Source organism: Nomascus leucogenys, chromosome 15, assembly GCF_006542625.1.
Source record: "Nomascus leucogenys isolate Asia chromosome 15, Asia_NLE_v1, whole genome shotgun sequence".
Classification (NCBI taxonomy): domain Eukaryota; kingdom Metazoa; phylum Chordata; class Mammalia; order Primates; family Hylobatidae; genus Nomascus; species Nomascus leucogenys.
Genome location: NC_044395.1, coordinates 10,077,688 through 10,094,805, shown reverse-complemented (window position 1 = coordinate 10,094,805; position 17,118 = coordinate 10,077,688). Strand labels below are relative to the sequence as shown.

At 39.8% G+C, this 17,118-nt stretch overlaps 1 protein-coding gene across 1 annotated transcript in view; it reads left to right on the top strand.

Annotated features, from left to right (window-relative positions):
• Window positions 1-2,582: 2,582 nt before the first annotated feature.
• CCDC15 (coiled-coil domain containing 15) overlaps window positions 2,583-17,118 on the top strand; it is a 90,641-nt gene continuing 76,105 nt past the window's right edge. Inside the window, exons 1-3 of the mRNA XM_030828902.1 lie at window positions 2,583-2,875; window positions 7,103-7,252; window positions 7,804-7,992. Coding sequence (XP_030684762.1) covers window positions 2,645-2,875; window positions 7,103-7,252; window positions 7,804-7,992 — 570 coding nt within the window. The 5' untranslated portion in view covers window positions 2,583-2,644. The remainder of the gene's footprint in view (window positions 2,876-7,102; window positions 7,253-7,803; window positions 7,993-17,118) is intronic.

Below are 17,118 nucleotides of genomic sequence, written 5' to 3'. Positions count from 1 at the left end.
CCTTACTTGATCTGTCAGTAGGATTTAACACAGATGGTCTGCCCTCAATGGAACATTTCTTTTTCACCTGGCTTTCAAGTTATTACACCCTCATAGTTTTCTTCCTTGGTTTACTGATTAATCCTTCTCAATCTCTTAGCATTCTCCTCCTTTTTCTCAGCCTCTGTAATACTGACATATCCTGGGGCTGTTTTAGGATTTATTCTTTTATCTGTCTATATTCAACCCCTTGATGAGTCCATCCAGTCTCATGGCTTTAAATCTATAGGCTAACAACTCTTAGATTTATATTTGCAGCCCAGAACCCTTCTCTGAGCTCCAGACACTTTTTCTCGTACTATCTTCTCGGATGTTGATTAGATAAATAAAACTTAATCTGCCCCAAACTGAACTCCTGATCTTCCCCTTTCCAAATCTACTCCTTCCACCATCTTCACTATCTCAGTAAATAGTAATTTCATCCTGACAGCTGCTCAGGATGAAACCCCTAGTTTTGCCGGGCGCGGTGGCTCAAGCCTGTAATCCCAGCACTTTGGGAGGCCGAGGCGGGCGGATCACGAGGTCAGGAGATCGAGACCATCCTGGCTAACACAGTGAAACCCCGTCTCTACTAAAAAAAAATACGAAAAATTAGCCGGGTGTGTTGGCGGGCGCCTGTAGTCCCAGCTACTCGGGAGGCTGAGGCAGGAGAATGGCGTGAACCCGGGAGGCGGAGCTTGCAGTGAGCCGAGATCGTGCCACTGCACTCCAGCCTGGGGCACAGAGCAAGACTCCGTCTCAAAAAAAAAAAAAAAAAAAGAAACCCCTAGTTTTCCTTGACATCTCTCCCTCACACAATCCATATCCAAACCTTCAACAGATCCTGAAAGTTTTGCCTCCCAAATAGATACAGAATCCAACCACTTATCATCATCTCCACCACTACCTCCTTGATCCAAGACATCATAATCCCTTAACTGAATTACTGCAATAGCCACCTAATTGGTCTTCTTTACAGTCTATTCTCACTACAGCATTCGGAATTATTATTTTTTTTAATTTTAAGTCACATTATGGTGTTCCTTTGCTCCAAACCTTGCTCCAGTGGCTCCCCATCTCAACACCTGTGGTGGCTTACGATGTTTGGATTGCCTGCTTGACCTACTGTCTCAGCATTCTTCCACTGTCCCTCTGCTCCAGTCACACTATCCTCCTGACTTTTTCTCAGCCAGGCAATGCTCCCACGTTGGGGCGTTTGTACTTGCTGTTGTATCTGGAACATGTTTATAAAGCCTCCGTTGAAGAGCACAGTAGCTTCTTCCATTATCTCATTTAAGTCTTTGCTGAAAAGTATCTCAGGGCAGCTTCTCTGGACATTCTAATATTTCATCCCTCCCATCCCCATCCTGCCCACCACACTCCCTATCCGCTTTCTTTGCTTTTACTCCACATCACACACATTTACTTACTCGTTGTTTATTCGCTTATTTCCCCGCACTCTATTGTGAATTCCCTGAGCAGGGATATTTGTTTCGTTCATAGCTATCTATCTCCGGTGCTTAGAACAGTACTGGTTTATAAAAAGCTCGTAGTAATGTATGTTAACCGAATGAATAAATTATCCTACAGAGATAATTGAGTATCTCTGGATTACAGCAGGGCTTGCAGCAGAGAGGGAGACCACTCAAGAGGCGGTAATGTCCAAATATAATAACATGTATGAAACATCATTGTAAAATTAGCTGCACAAAGGATCCGAAAAATTTGTTAGCTTAGTTTGTTTCTCCAGGAAGCCGTGCCAGGCTAGCCTCCCTCTTTCATTCTTTTCCGTGGTTCCCTCTACTGGGACTCCTGGCCCGCCCAGTCGCCAGATCACAGGCCCAACGCACCCCTTTCCGGAGGGATTTAGGAAGTCTCGGCATTGGTCCAGGAACTACAGTCCCACCGCGCCTCAGACGGCGCATTACCCAGCGACCGCGCGTACCCACACGTTCCCGCTCCCTCAGCCGGACAGGAAGAGGAAATGACGATGCCACGGACGCTCAAAACCCCACCTCTCACGCCTTCCCAGCTCCGGGAGGGGACGCGGGGTCCGGAAGGGGCGGGCATAAGGCTACGGAGGGGCGGGACGGAGCAGCCCACTCCAAAGTGGCGGTTTACTTGAGGCGGTTACCTTAGTACCCCGAGTAGATTGAGTCTGTGGCGAGCTGCGGGCCGATTCCCGGCCAGTGCCATCTCAGCCGGAGCGGGCCTCGGAGCCTCAGAAGCAGGCTTTTATCTGGCCCGAGGCTCCCAGCCGTTCAGCGCGTCTACCCATAACCGATACCGATTATTGGGACTCTCGGCTGCAGACACAGGTCCCCGCCCCTCCCTCTTTCCCCGGGTTGCGGCTGTCATTCCTCCCTTCCCGCCTCGCTGCGCCCACAGGTGGGGACAGTCTTCGTTCTCTAATTCCTATCCTTTCTCTTCCCTCTCATCACCATTTCTTCTATAAGGCAACTTAAAAACCTTTCCTTGCCTCTTTATTTCTTCCCATTTCTCTTCCCTTCTTTTCTTCCTTTTTCTCTAGAATCCTTGTGTTTCCACTTCGTGCCAGGCTTCTGCCTCCAGGGCTTCTCTCCTTTTCACGGGCCTGTGGCTCATGTGTTAGGAGGTTGAACTTTTAATGCAGTCATTTGAAGATTTTAAGCTTTTTCTTTCTCCTAACCAGGAGTCACAGATGCTGGGAAGTATGGCCCGAAAGAAACCTCGAAATACCACAAGGTCGCCCCTGGCTTTAAACCCCCTGAAGAGCAAGGACGTGTTAGCAGTGCTGGCTGAGAGGAACCAGGCTGTAGTACCAGTTGGGGCATGGGTGGAACCTGCCTCACCGGGTAGTTCGGAAATCCCAGCATATGTGAGTGTCAGTTTCATCCAAATATGGTGGGGTTCCCCACCACCCTTTGTATTAGCCATCTCTAATCCTGGGTGCTTAAAGATGAACAGTCCGAGGATGCTGTTTCTATTCTGCCATAAATAGTTTATGTTCTTGCGTTAGAATTATAGAACAAACAAGTATTTGCCAAAACTTGACTGCAGCTTTAGTTGGCATAATCAAATATTTATTACTCACCTGCTATAATATATAGAGCATAATCTACATGGAACAGGTTATATAGATATATATCTGTATATCAGTTTACTTCAGACTCTTGATTGCTTGCTATGCCCAAGACATAGGCACTATCTACATCTTCCAGACACTGCAACTTAGTATGGATTATAGTTGGCATACTTTAAGTAACATTAATTGGTCGCTTAAGATTTATGATCAATTTTTTAATGAGGATTCAGGCAAAATGGAGTAACAGAATAAAGGAGAAAGAGATGAACTCTGGTAATCTGAGAAATTCTAACTAGAAATTCCATGGTTTCTGATAGTCTTTCACCAAACCGTGCCCCTTAGCTATTTGTTCAAATTTAACTTGGCACTTACCACATTGTGTTATAGTAGATTGTTTATATATCTCTTCCTGATGCAGTGTGAGCTCCTTGAGCGTAGAGAACAAATCTCATTTATCATCACATTCCCACTTTTATCTTAAATACTGCCTAATCAATATAGACACTCATGAAATATTTATGAAAGGCACAACATGTCTTCTGTATGTGTAGACAAGGTGCTGAACATGGATGAAAAAAGAATGAGATATGTTCCCTCAGTGTACTTGATCTCAGAAGAGAAATGAGACATGTTTAAATGTTAAAGTAATGCAATATACTATATTCATTCATTTTATTTATGTTTGCACATATGTATGTGTATTCATTGATTTGTTCCTACCCTGCCTATTTCCAAAAAGGATTTTAAGAGTCCAGGTGGTATATCTATCTAAGTTCTAAGAATATAATGCTTAATCAAGAAGCTATGACGTTGGGTTGATGTGACCCAGGAAAGTGTAATGAAGAATTTGATTGGAGAAGGGAAGGGAATGATTCTCCTATTAAGGAGAATGAGGAGAGTAAGAAGTAAGCACGGTTCAGGATTCTAAGGGTAGATTAGATCGATTGGAGTGGAAAGTTTAGTAGGAGAATGGTCGCTGACAGGATTATGGAAAATAGGGATGGTAGAGTACCACAGGAAATTTTGGAGAAGGGATTGAATTTGTTTAATGTTTACAGGTGAATGTCACGATCAACCAGTGTTTTGATTAGAGTAATTGCTTCAAAGGTTTTGAAGGATAGGGAGTGATTGGATCCTGGGGATAAATTAGAATATAATTATAACAATTTAAGCATGGAGTATAGCATCAAAACTTTGTTAGTGGTAAGAAATAGAGAAGAAAAGCCTTGAAAAAGGATGGCTGAAGTTCTTGAGCCCACGTATTTTAGGCTGCAGTGAACTATGATCATGCTACTGCACACTAGCCTGGGCAACAGAATGAGACCCCATCTCTGGAAGAAAAAAAAAAAAAGGAGTGCAGTGAGAAGGGATGAATGCAGGAAACACCCCACAAGACTTGGTAAGATTTGGTATAAAGATATTTTGGTATTTAAGTTGTTGACACCTCTTTTTAATTGCTCAAATTACATCTGTATAATATCAGTAGTGTCAACATGCCTAAAATTTGACACCATCAAACTTTTTCTATGTTAAGAAGTATTGAAATATCGTATTCACACACATTAACTCAAAATATTAAGTCTTGGAACATGGATAAACATATCTCCTTTTCCTGATTTAAAAATTTCTGATCAGTTCCAGCCAAAGGGAGTTTGATCAAGCATCTAATAGAACTCCTTGTAGCTTTAGCATATCTAGTCTGGGAATCCACCCTTATTAACGGATATAGCTCTGTCAGCTCAAAATAGATGCTGAATAGTTACTTCTAAAGCTTGGCCCTTAGATCATGTCTGTTCTAAAGGGGAACTTCTACTCATTTTTCTCCCCAAAATTTCAGGGGGCCATCAGGATTCCTAAAAATGTCATAGCTTTAGACTACCTCCCCCCAATAATTATTAATAAATTAGCATCAAAAGACACTTCTGTTCTATTATCATATATGGGATTGCATTATTTTATAATTTGTTCTGGTTAGCTTTTGCTGTGTAACCAACCACTCCAGAACTTAGTGGTATAAAGCAAATAATACTATGTATCAGGAATTTGAGCAGGGTACAGTGGTAATGGCTTGTCTCTGCCCCATAGTGTCTGGGGCCTCAGCTGGGGCTCAAATAACTGGACATGTCTGAGATACCGTGACTGTTTTCTGGCTATTGACTAGAGCTAGAAAATAGTCAGGCTCTCGCAGTCATGTGGCACCTGCTGGGCTGTAATGTCCAAGATGGCTTTCTTGTTCACATATCTGACACTTGGGCTAGGATAACTAGAATGTCTGGGTGCTGGCTAGGTATGTTTCTCTTTTCACATGGCTTCTCTATTTGACTAACTTGGGCTTCCTCACAGCATGGTAATCTCAGGGTAGTCTGAATTTTTATATGGTGCTGACTTCCTTCAGAATGAGCACTCTAAGAATGGAGGTGGAAGTTTCTTTATGACCTGGCTTGTAATCTTGTGGAGTAAAAGAGGAGCAGAGAAAATGGAGGTAAAAGAAAGAGGCTGAATGGCTTAAACTTGTCTGGGGCTTGAGTTAAGCTGGGTCAGTTGTTCAGGCTTCATTACGTATATATCTCGCCATTGGAATTATTTTATCTAATTATTCTTTGACACTTGTACACTCCACTAGAATAGTGTATGGGATAGACATCTTGGAAATTTTAACTTAAATTGAAATTTGAATGCATTTGATTTTGAGAATTTAATGACAGCCTGTAAAATGATCTGAGGCACCCTTCAGAATTAGAAGTCAGAATCACTGAGTTAGAAACAATAGGTAGGAGATATGATGATTTTATTTAATTTGAAAATTCCTAGTGAAAGAGAGACATAGTCAAGAGAAAAGCAGTGTAGAGAGGAACATAATTGTTGGAGTTGGAAACTTCTAGTTCTGCTACTAGTTAGCTATATTAAAATTACTTAATCTTTCTGAACCCCAGTTTCCTCATCTATAACATAAGGGATAAGAATACCTACTACCAAAGGTGGTTTTGAGGATAGAGTGCTACGATGTAGTTAAAATACTTGTCACATAATAGATCCATAGTAATGATAAGTGCTGTTATGATGATAACTATGATTATTATTCAAAGCACTTAGAGAAGATAAATGCAGATCAAGAATTCAAATGGGATAAAGTGTTCCAGATTGTTTAGAACAAGCTTGTCCAACATGCGGCCATGGGCCACATGTGGCCCAGGATGGCTTTGAATGCGGCCCAACATAAATAAATTTTCTTAATTAACACTATGAGTATTTTTGTGATTTTTTTTTTTTTTTGCTCATCAGCTGCTAGTGTTAATGTATTTTATGTGACAGTTCTTCCAACATGACCCAGGGAAGCCAAAAGATTGGACACCCCTGGTTTAGAATATGTTTTGGAATTGAGCAATTATATAAATATATATTGACTACCCTTATAGTCAAGGCTCTGTACTAGATGCCGTAGGGGAAATAAAGGAGAATTGAATACGTATCCTGCCCTCAAAGAGTTCATAATCTAGTAGGGGAGTCAAGAAGTACTATACTCAGTTAACATTGGTGAAATGAGAGGTGTTATAGCATAAGAGGGCTTAGGGGAAGAAAGTGTTGTGGAAGGTACTGGGGAGTGGGTATTAAATGGTTGTGAAAACTGAGTAGGCCTTTACTAGGTGGAGATGAAAGGAAGGGCATGCCAGGTTAAAAATGGAGCATAATGCCAAATATGAAGACATTTTACAATAGGACATATTTGGTGAGTGGTAAGTAACCTGGTGTGTCTTGACTATTTACTCCATTTTAGAAAATGTGTAACATATGATAGGTTTTATTTGGTTCATTAAGATTTAATGGAGACATTGTTAGTTCTAGTTCAATAAAAAATTTAAGATTTGATTTGATACTCATACATTCCATTTTTTTTTTTGTACAGAATGGAATTATTTTTTTCAGGATTGTATCCTTATCCTGACTGCTCTGTGTTTAAAACAGCCCTAATGGACAAAACTGCTAACATTTAAGTTGATTTTCTATCTTGCATCTTTAAAGACATCAGCATATTTGATTGAAGAAGAACTAAAGGAACAGCTAAGGAAAAAACAAGAAGCTTTGAAACATTTTCAGGAACAAGTTAAATACCGAGTAAATCAACAAATTAGGTTGAGAAAAAAGCAGCAGCTTCAGAAGTCTTATGAAAGAGTAAGTTCAAAAGTGAGCCTGAGTAAAGACTGAATGGAAAATATGTGTGTTATGAGATAAGCTATTAGGCAGTAACAGATTTGCTTTCCTTTGATTACATGCCTAATATAATCTAATTAACTAGTGAGGACAGTAGATTTTTTTTGTAGAGAAACCATGTTTTATTCTTGTGTTCTGACTCAATTTTTTGCTTTTACCAAGTAGTTAAAAACAATGTCAGAATTTTGGGTTCAGACTTGAGTTTGAATTTTGGCTTTGCCACTTACTAGCTATTGACTTTCGGCTGATTACTTAACTTCACTGATTGTAGTTTCTTCATCCATAAAATAAGGATATGATACTTCTCTCATAGGATTGTGTGAGAGTTAGATGAGATAACCTGAATTATTAGCACATGGGAGGTGCCTGGTAAATGTTAGTTTCTCTGCCAGCTAAAGCCTCTCCCCTGCCCCCCACCCCAATTTAAAATCTTCTGAACTGCTTTAGAGGCATTATTTGATTGCTCTGGATTGGGGTAGAATGTTACTATCCCCCTTTCTTCCTTTGTGTAGGCACAAAAAGAAAGCTCTATAGCCATGCAGTCTTCAGCAGCACACTTAACTTCCAAAAGGACAAGTGTTTTTCCAAACAATTTGAATGTTGCTATTGGAAGTTCTAGGTTACCTTCTTCCCTGATGCCTGGGGATGGAATAGAGGATGAAGAGAATCAGAACGAATTATTCCAACAACAAGCCCAGGCTGTAAGTACCTGTTCATTTTATTTTATGTCTATGATATTTTCCCCATTCCCTAAACTGTAAATATGACATCTAGGGTATGAGGTAGGGATTAAGAGAGTTATCACACTCAGCTTCACTTTTTATAATCATCTCTTTTTTTTTTTTTTTTTAGCTTTGTAAAGTGGGGAATAGCGGGATGATGCTTTTTAAAAATTTTAAATTTACATATTTATTTGTGTTTGGTAAGACACTCTAAAATTATCTAAAGAAAAGTGCCAAAGTGTTAGAATTCAAAACTTACTAGAAGGCACTTTAGGTCAAGAACATGGATTTTCCAAGTTATATTGAAATTATATTCTAGGCAAGCTACTATTAGTTTGTAGTATACAGAGAGAAATAATTCTTACCTTTGTTGCAAAGAAGTTCAGTACACATAGGTGGCATTTCATTTATTATTTATCTTTGTCTCATTTTTCTTACTTTGTTTTTTACTCTGATTATCACAATAAATGAATCTATAGTTGTAGGTTAAAGAATAATACACAGTAAATTCGTAACATATCCAGAGTTTTTGGAAAAATGTAATTTTTATTTAATGACTCATTTTATCTACCTAATATTTAAAAATTAACCACTGTGAGTAGATTTCATCCATTCAAATTGCTTGACTCTGTCCATTTAGCCCCCACCTTAGTATACCTGAGCTTTTGTCCAGTTGATACAGTCTTCAACTCTGCTTCAGTAATTGTTCTTCATCTTGTTTAAAATGTATTCCTAGAAATAATGAGAGGAAGAGAGAAAATATGGAAAATTATGAGTATGTGAAAATAAAAGCTGTATTATTGCTTAACATACTTGGTCATAATTTAATTGTGCTATTAGTATAAATAGGAAAAGCTTTAGAAGCACACATTATCATGTTGAAATACTATTAAAATTTTTTTCTTTGTTCACAACTATTTGACTCTTTCTTGTCATTGTTCAGTTTGTAATAATCATTTTTATTTGTTTAGCAAATATTTATTGAGTCAGGCACTGCATAAAGTACAAGGAATAGAACATTGACTTAAGACAGACACAGTCCTTGCTTTTGTGGTGCTTGTAGCTGTTAGTCCCATTGTAGTGAGGATTTTACTTCATCTGTATAATACATAAATGAAACTCATCAGTCAGCAGTATTTGCATATGCTGTTTGTTATGGATTGTAGTGATACTAAGGAAATGTGAAATAGGACCCTCCATGGGTTTATATTTTCAGGTAGAAATATAAAACTAATAGACCACTCATTCTATCAGATAATAATATAGAGAAATTTTCTGTGTTTTGCAATAAAGTTGTGCTATGGGAGTTCAGAAATTTTTAAGGAAGCAGTAGGGGAAGAATTCATGGGAGAGATAGAATTGAACTACACATTTTGAATTGGCAAATTCAAGAGAATTTATTTTTCTTAGAGACGGAGTCTCACTCTGTTGCCCATGCTGGAGTGCAGTGGTGCAGTCCTGGCTCGCTGCAACCTCCTCCTCCTGAGTTCAAGAGAATCTCCTGATTCTCCTGCCTCAGCCTCCTGAGTAGCTGGGGTAGGTGCCTGCCACTATGCCTGGCTAATTTTTGTATTTTTAGTAGAAATGGGGTTTCACCATGTTGGCCAGGCTGGTATCAAATTCCTGAGCTCAAGGGATCCGCCTGCCTTGGCCTCCCAAAGTGCTGGGATTAGAGGTGTGAGCCACCACACCTGGCCAAGATAATTTTTTCTTAAAAACCAACCAAACAAAAAAAAGCCTAGAATCTGCAATGAGCTTGGTGTATTTGGGAATAAGTAATGGAACCTTTCTAATTGATAGTTTATAATGGAGAATAACCAAAAATGGGGTTGGATAGGGAGGAGGAAATCAGGTTATGAAAAACCTTAAATGTCACAAGATTTTTTAAAGTTTTTATAACACCCTCGCGCTTTTTTTTTTTTTTTGAAAGGACATGAACTACTGAAGAATGCTCAGTGACTTAACTATTTTGAGCCTGTAAACTTTGTCCATATGACTCCATGACAATAGATGCTTTCTGATCTTACCACTTCTGTTGCAGTTTTTATCCACTAGATGTCACCATGAAACTAGACAATGAGACAGGTTAGGCATGAACTCCCTTAGTTTATCTAGAACTGGTTGGGTAAATGGTACACATAATTCACTTTCTGAATGTTAGTACACGGCTCAGTTTTCTTGTGTTGGTGTTATAGAAACGTGATCTTGGAAGAGTTTTAAAAATTCATCTGACATATTGAAACATTTATACATGAAAGTATTTGATGTCTGGAATATACTTAAATGATAAAAGGATGAGGTAAACTAGGGAGTTACAGATGAAGCAAGATTGGCTAGGAGTTGATAATGCTAAAGTGAGGTATCCATATCTGTCCATGGTGGTTCATTATAGTGTTCTGATTACTTCTGTATATGTTTGAAGTTTTCCATAGGTTTGAATTTATTTACATTTTTAATTAAATGTTAAAAAAGAATATTATCTGGTCCTATCTTTCTCTGTCCAAGGAATTCAGGTTTTTTTTTTTTTTTTATTATACTTTAAGTTCTAGGGTACATATGCACAACGTGCAGGTTTGTTACATATGTATACATGTGCCATGTTGGTGTGCTGCACCCATTAACTCGTCATTTACATTAGGTATTTCTCCTAATGCTATCCCTCCCCCCTTCCCACCACCCCATGACAGGCCCTGGTGTGTGATGTTCCCAACCCTGTGTCCAAGTGTTCTCATTGTTCAGTTCCCACCTATGAGTGAGAACATGTGGTGTTTGGTTTTCTGTCCTTGAGACAGTTTGCTCAGAATTATGGTTTCCAGCTTCATCCATGTCCCTACAAAGGACATGAACTCATCCTTTTTTATGGATGCATAGTATTTCATGGTGTATATGTGCCACATTTTCTTAATCCACTCTATCACTGATGGACATTTGGGTTGGTTCCAAGTCTTTGCTATTGTGAATAGTGCTGCAATAAACACGTGTGCATGTGTCTTTATAGTAGCATGATTTATAATTCTTTGGGTATATACCCAGTAATGGGATGGCTGGGTGAAATGGTATTTCTAGTTCTAGATCCTTGAGGAATTGCCACCCTGCCTTCCACAGTGGCTGAACTAATTTACAGTCCCACCAACAGTGTAAAAGTGTCCCTATTTCTCCACATCCTCTCCAGCACCTGTTGTTTCCTGACTTTTTAATGATCGCCATTCTAACTGGTGTGAGATGGTTTCTCATTGTGGTTTTGATTTACATTTTTCTGATGGCCAGTAATGATGAGCATTTTTTCACGTGTCTGTTGGCTGCATAAATGTCTTCTTTTGAGAAGTGTCTGTTCATATCCTTTGCCCAGTTTTTGATGGGATTGTTTGCTTTTTTCTTGAAAATTTAAGTTCTTTGTAGATTCTGGATATTATCCCTTTGTCAAATGGGTAGATTGCAAAAATTTTCTCCCATTCTGTAGGTTGCCTGTTCACTCTGATGGTAGTTTCTTTTGCTGTGCAGAAGCTCTTTAGTTTAATTAGATCCCATTTGTCAATTTTGGCTTTTGTTGCCATTGCTTTTGGTGTTTTAGTCATGAAGTCCTTGTCCATGCCTATGTCTTGAATGGTATTGTGTAGGTTTTCTTCTAGAGTTTTTATGGTTTTAGGTCTAACTCTTAAGTCTTTAATCCACCTTGAATTAATTTTTGTATAAGGTGTAAGGAAGGGATCCAGTTTCAGCTTTCTACATATGGCTAGCCAGTTTTCCCAGCACCCTTTATTAAATAGGGAATCCTTTCCCCATTTCTTGTTTTTGTCAGATTTGTCAAAGATCAGATGGTTGTAGATGTGTGGTGTTATTTCTGAGGCCTCTGTTCTGTTTCATTGGTCTATATATCTGTTTTGGTACCAGTACCATGCTGTTTTGGTTACTGTAACTTTGTAGTATAGTTTGAAGTCAGGTAGTGTGATGCCTCCAACTTTGTTCTTTTTGTTTAGGATTGTCGTGGCAATGCAGGCTCTTTTTTGGTTCCATATGAACTTTAAAGCAGTTTTTTCCAATTCTGTGAAGAAAGTCAGTGGTAGCTTGATGGGGATAGCATTGAATCTATAAATTACCTTGGGCAGTATGGCCATTTTCACGATATTGATTCTTCCTACCCATGAGCATGGAATGTTCTTCCATTTGTTTGTGTCCTCTTTTATTTAATTGAGCAGTGGTTTGTAGTTCTCTGAAGAGGTCCTTCACATCCCTTGTAAGTTGGATTCCTAGGTATTTTATTCTCTTTGAAGCAGTTGTGAATGGGAGTTCGCTCATGATTTGGCTGTCTGTTTGTCTGTTATTGGTGTGTAGGAATGCTTGTGATTTTTGCCCATTGATTTTGTATCCTGAGACTTTGCAGAAGTTGCTTATGAGCTTAGGAGATTTTGGGCTGAGGCGATGGGGTTTTCTAAATATACAATCATGTCATCTGCAAACAGGGACAATTTGACTTCCTCTTTTCCTAATTGAATACCCTTTATTTCTTTCTTCTGCCTGATTGCCCTGGCCAGAACTTCCAACACTATGTTGAATAGGAGTGGTGAGAGAGGGCATCCCTGTCTTGTGCCAGTTTTCAAAGGGAATGCTTCCAGTTTTTGCCCATTCAATATGATACTGGCTGTGGGTTTGTCATAGATAGCTCTTATTATTTTGAGATATGTTCCATCAATACCTAGTTTATTGAGAGTTTTTAGCATGAAGGGCTGTTGAATTTTGTCAAAGGCCTTTTCTGCATCTATTGAGATAATCATGTGGTTTTTATCGTTGGTTCTGTTTATGCGATGGAGTATGTTTATTGATTTGCATATGTTGAACCAGCCTTGCATCCCAGGGATGAAGCCAACTTGATCTTGGTAGATAATCTTTTTGATGTGCTGCTGGATTCAGTTTGCCAGTATTTTATTGAGGATTTTTGCCTCGATGTTCGTCAGGGATATTGGTCTAAAATTCTCTTTTTTTGTTGTGTCTCTGCCAGGCTTTGGTATCAGGATGATGCTGGCCTCATAAAATGAGTTAGGGAGGATTCCCTTTTTTTCTGTTGATTGGAATAGTTTCAGAAGGAATGGTACCAGCTCCTCTTTGTACCTCTGGTAGAATTCGGCTGTGAATCCATCTGGTCTTGGACTTTTTTGGTTGGTAGGCTATTAATTATTGCCTCAATTTCAGAGCCTGTTATTGGTCTATTCAAGGATTCAACTTCTTCCTGGTTTAGTGTTGGGAGGGTGTATGTGTCGAGGAATTTATCCATTTCTTCTAGATTTTCTAGTTTATTTGTGTAGAGGTGTTTGTAGTATTCTCTGATGGTAGTTTGCATTTCTGTGGGATCGGTGGTGATATCCCCTTTATCATTTTTTATTGTGTCTATTTGATTCTTCTCTCTTTTCTTCTTTATTAGTCTTGCTAGCGGTCTATCAATTTTGTTGATCTTTTCAAAAAACCAGCTCCTGGATTCATTGATTCTTTGAAGGGTTCTTTGTGTTTCTATCTCCTTCAGTCTGCTCTGATCTTAGTTATTTCTTGCCTTCTGCTAGCTTTTGAATTTGTTTTCTCTTGCTTCTCTAGTTCTTTTAATTGTGATGTTAGGGTGACAATTTTAGATATTTCCCGCTTTTCTTGTGGGCATTTACTGCTATAAATTTCCCTCTACACACTGCTTTGAATGTGTCCCAGAGATTCTGGTATGTTGTGTCCCTGTTCTCATTGGTTTCAAAGAATATCTTTATTTCTGCCTTCATTTCATTATTTACCCAGTAGTCATTCAGGAGCAGGTTGTTCAGTTTCCGTGTAGTTGTGCGGTTTTGAGTGAGTTTCTTAATCCTGAGTTCTAATCTGATTGCACTGTGGTCTGAGAGTTTGTTGTGATTTCTGTTCTTTTACATTTGCTGAGGAGTGCTTTACTTCCAACTATGTGGTCAATTTTGGAATAAGTGCGATGTGGTGCTGAGAAGAATATATATTCTGTTGATTTGGGGTGGAGAGTTCTGTGGATGTCTATTAGGTCCACTTGGTGCAGAGCTGAGTTCAAGTCCTGGATATCCTTGTTAACCTTCTGTCTTGTTGATCTGTCTAATATTGACAGTGGGGTGTTAAAATCTCCCATTATTATTGTATGGGAGTCTAAGTCTCTTTGTAGGTCTCTAAGGACTTGCTTTATGAATCTGGGTGCTCCTGTATTGGGTGTATATATATTTAGGATAGTTAGCTCTTCTTGTTGAATTGATCCTTTTACCATTATGTAATGGCCTTCTTTGTCTCTTTTGATCTTTATTGGTTTAAAGTCTGTTTTATCAGAGACTAGGATTGCAACCCCTGCTTTTTTTGTTTTGTTTTGTTTTCCATTTGCTTGGTAGATCTTCCTCCGTCTCTTTATTTTGAGCCCATATGTGTCTCTGCACGTGTGATGGGTCTCCTGAATATAGCACACTGATGGGTCTTGACTATTCAATTTGCCAGTCTTTTAATTGGGGCATTTAGCCTATTTACATTTAAGTTTAATATTGTTATGTGTGAATTTGATTCGGTTATTATGATGTTAGCTGGTTATTTTGCTCGTTAGTTGATGCAGTTTCTTCCTAGCTCGATCGTCTTTACAATTTGACATGTTTTTGCAGGGGCTGGTACCGGTCCATGTTTAGTGCTTCCTTCAGGAGCTCTTTTAGGGGAGGCCCGGTGGTGACAAAATCTCTCAGCATTTGCGTGTCTGTAAAGGATTTTATTTATTCACTTATGAAGCTTAGTTTGGCTGGATATGAAATTCTATGTTGAAAATTCTTTTCTTTAAGAATGTCGAATATTGGCCCCCACTCTCTTCTGGCTTGTAGAGTTTCTGCCGAGAGGTCTGCTGTTAGTCTGATGGGCTTCCCTTTGTGGGTAACCCGACCTTCTCTGCTGACCTTAACATTTTTTCCTTCATTTCAACCTTGGTGAATCTGACAATTATGTGTTTTGGGGTTGCTCTTCTCAAGGAGTATCTTTGTGGTGTTCTCTGTATTTCCTGAATTTGAATGTTGGCCTGCCTTGCTAGGTTGGGGAAGTTCTCCTGGATAATATCCTGCAGAGTGTTTTCCAACTTGGTTCCATTCTCTCTGTCACTTTCAGGTACACCAATCAAACATAGATTTGGTCTTTTCACATAGTCCCATATTTCTTGGAGGCTTTGTTCATTTCTTTTTATTCTTTTTTCTCTAAACTTCTCACTTCATTTCATTAATTTGATCTTCAGTGACTGATACTCTTTCTTCCACTTGATCGAATCGGCTATTGAAGCTTGTGCATTCGTCATGTAGTTCTCGTGCCATGGTTTTCAGCTCCATCAGGTCATTTAAGGTCTTCTCTACACTGTTTATTCTAGTTAGCCATTCATCTAATCTTTTTTCAAGGGTTTTAGCTTCCTTGTGATGGGTTCAAACATCCTCCTTTAGCTCGGAGAAGTTTGTTATTACCGACCTTCTGAAGCCTACTTCTGTCAACTAGTCAAAGTCATTCTCCATCCAGCTTTGTTCTGTTGCTGGTGAGGAGCTGCAATCCTTTGGAGAAGAGGTGCTCTGGTTTTTAGAATTTTCAGCTTTTCTGCTCTGGTTTCTCCCCATCTTTGTGGTTTTTGTCTACCTTTGGTCTTTAATGATGGTGACCTACAGATGGGGTTTTGATGTGGATGTCCTTTTTGTTGAAGTTGATGCTATTCCTTTCTGTTTGTTAGTTTTCCTTCTAATGGTCAGGTCCCTCAGCTGCAGGTCTGGTGGAGTTTGCTGGAGGTCCACTCGAGATCCAGTTTGCCTGGGTATCACCAGTGGAGGCTGCAGAACAGCAAATATTGCTGCCCGATCCTTCCTCTGGAAGCTTCGTCTCAGAGGGGCACCTGGCTGTGTGAGGTGTCAGTCGGTCCCTACTGGGAAGTGTCTCCCAGTTAGGCTACATGGGGGTCAGGGACCCACTTGAGGAGGCAGTATGGCTGTTCTCAGAGCTCAAACTCCATGCTGGGAGAACCACTGCTCTCTTCAGAGCTGTCAGACAGGGACGTTTAAGTCTGCAGAAGTTTCTGCTGCCTTTTGTTCAGCTATGCCCCGACCCCAGAGGTGGAGTCTACAGAGGCAGGCAGGCCTCGTTGAGCTGCAGTGGGCTCCACCCAGTTCCAGCTTCCTGGACACTTTGTTTACCTACTGAAGCCTCAGGAATGGCGGACGCCCCTCCTCCAGCCAGGCCGCTGCCTCGCAGTTCAATCTCGGACTGCTGCGCTAGCAGTGAGCAAGGCTTCGTGGGTGTGGGACCTGCCAAGCCAGGTGCAGGGTATAATCTCCTGGTGTGCCATTTGCTAAGACTGTTGGAAAAAGCGCGCTATTAGGGTGGGAGTGTCCTGATTTTCCAGGTACCATCTGTTCTCTTCCCTTGGCTAGGAAAGGGAAATCCCCGACTGCTTGCACTTCCTGGGTGAGGCAATGCCCCACCCTGCTTTGGTTTACCCTCCGTGGGCTGCACCCACTGTCCAGCCAGTCCCAGTGAGATGACAGGTACCTCAGTTGGAAATGCAAAAATCACCTGTCTTCTGCGTTGATCATGCTGGGAGCTGCAGACTGGAGCTGTTCCTATTCAACCATCTTGGAATGGACCCACCAATTCTCTTTATATTATCTCTATATATGGCCATCTAATTCCTGCCACAACACCTCCACTATTGGACAACTCATTACTTTTTCAGACTGATCATTTTATTTTTAGAAGACTTGAAATGATTACAACTATTTTTTCAACATGTTGAGTCAATCTTCCTCCCTATAACTTTTATCCATTGGTCTTAATTTTGCCCTCTCAGGTAATAAAAAATAAAATAGCATCTGAGAGCACTTCAAGTATTTGATTATAGTTATCATTTTTCTCTTTTGGGTTTCTATATTCCTAATGCCTTGTTGATTTCTTCTGAATATTATTTTGTTTTTCAATATTCTTCTGAAATAGGACCTCAAAAACAACACAATACTATATTTCAAATATGTTTGGCCAGTATTGCTCTTAATCTGCACCCCCCCACCACCTCACCTTCTACTTGATAATATTTGGTATTACCTACTTGTTGGAAGGTCAGTTAAG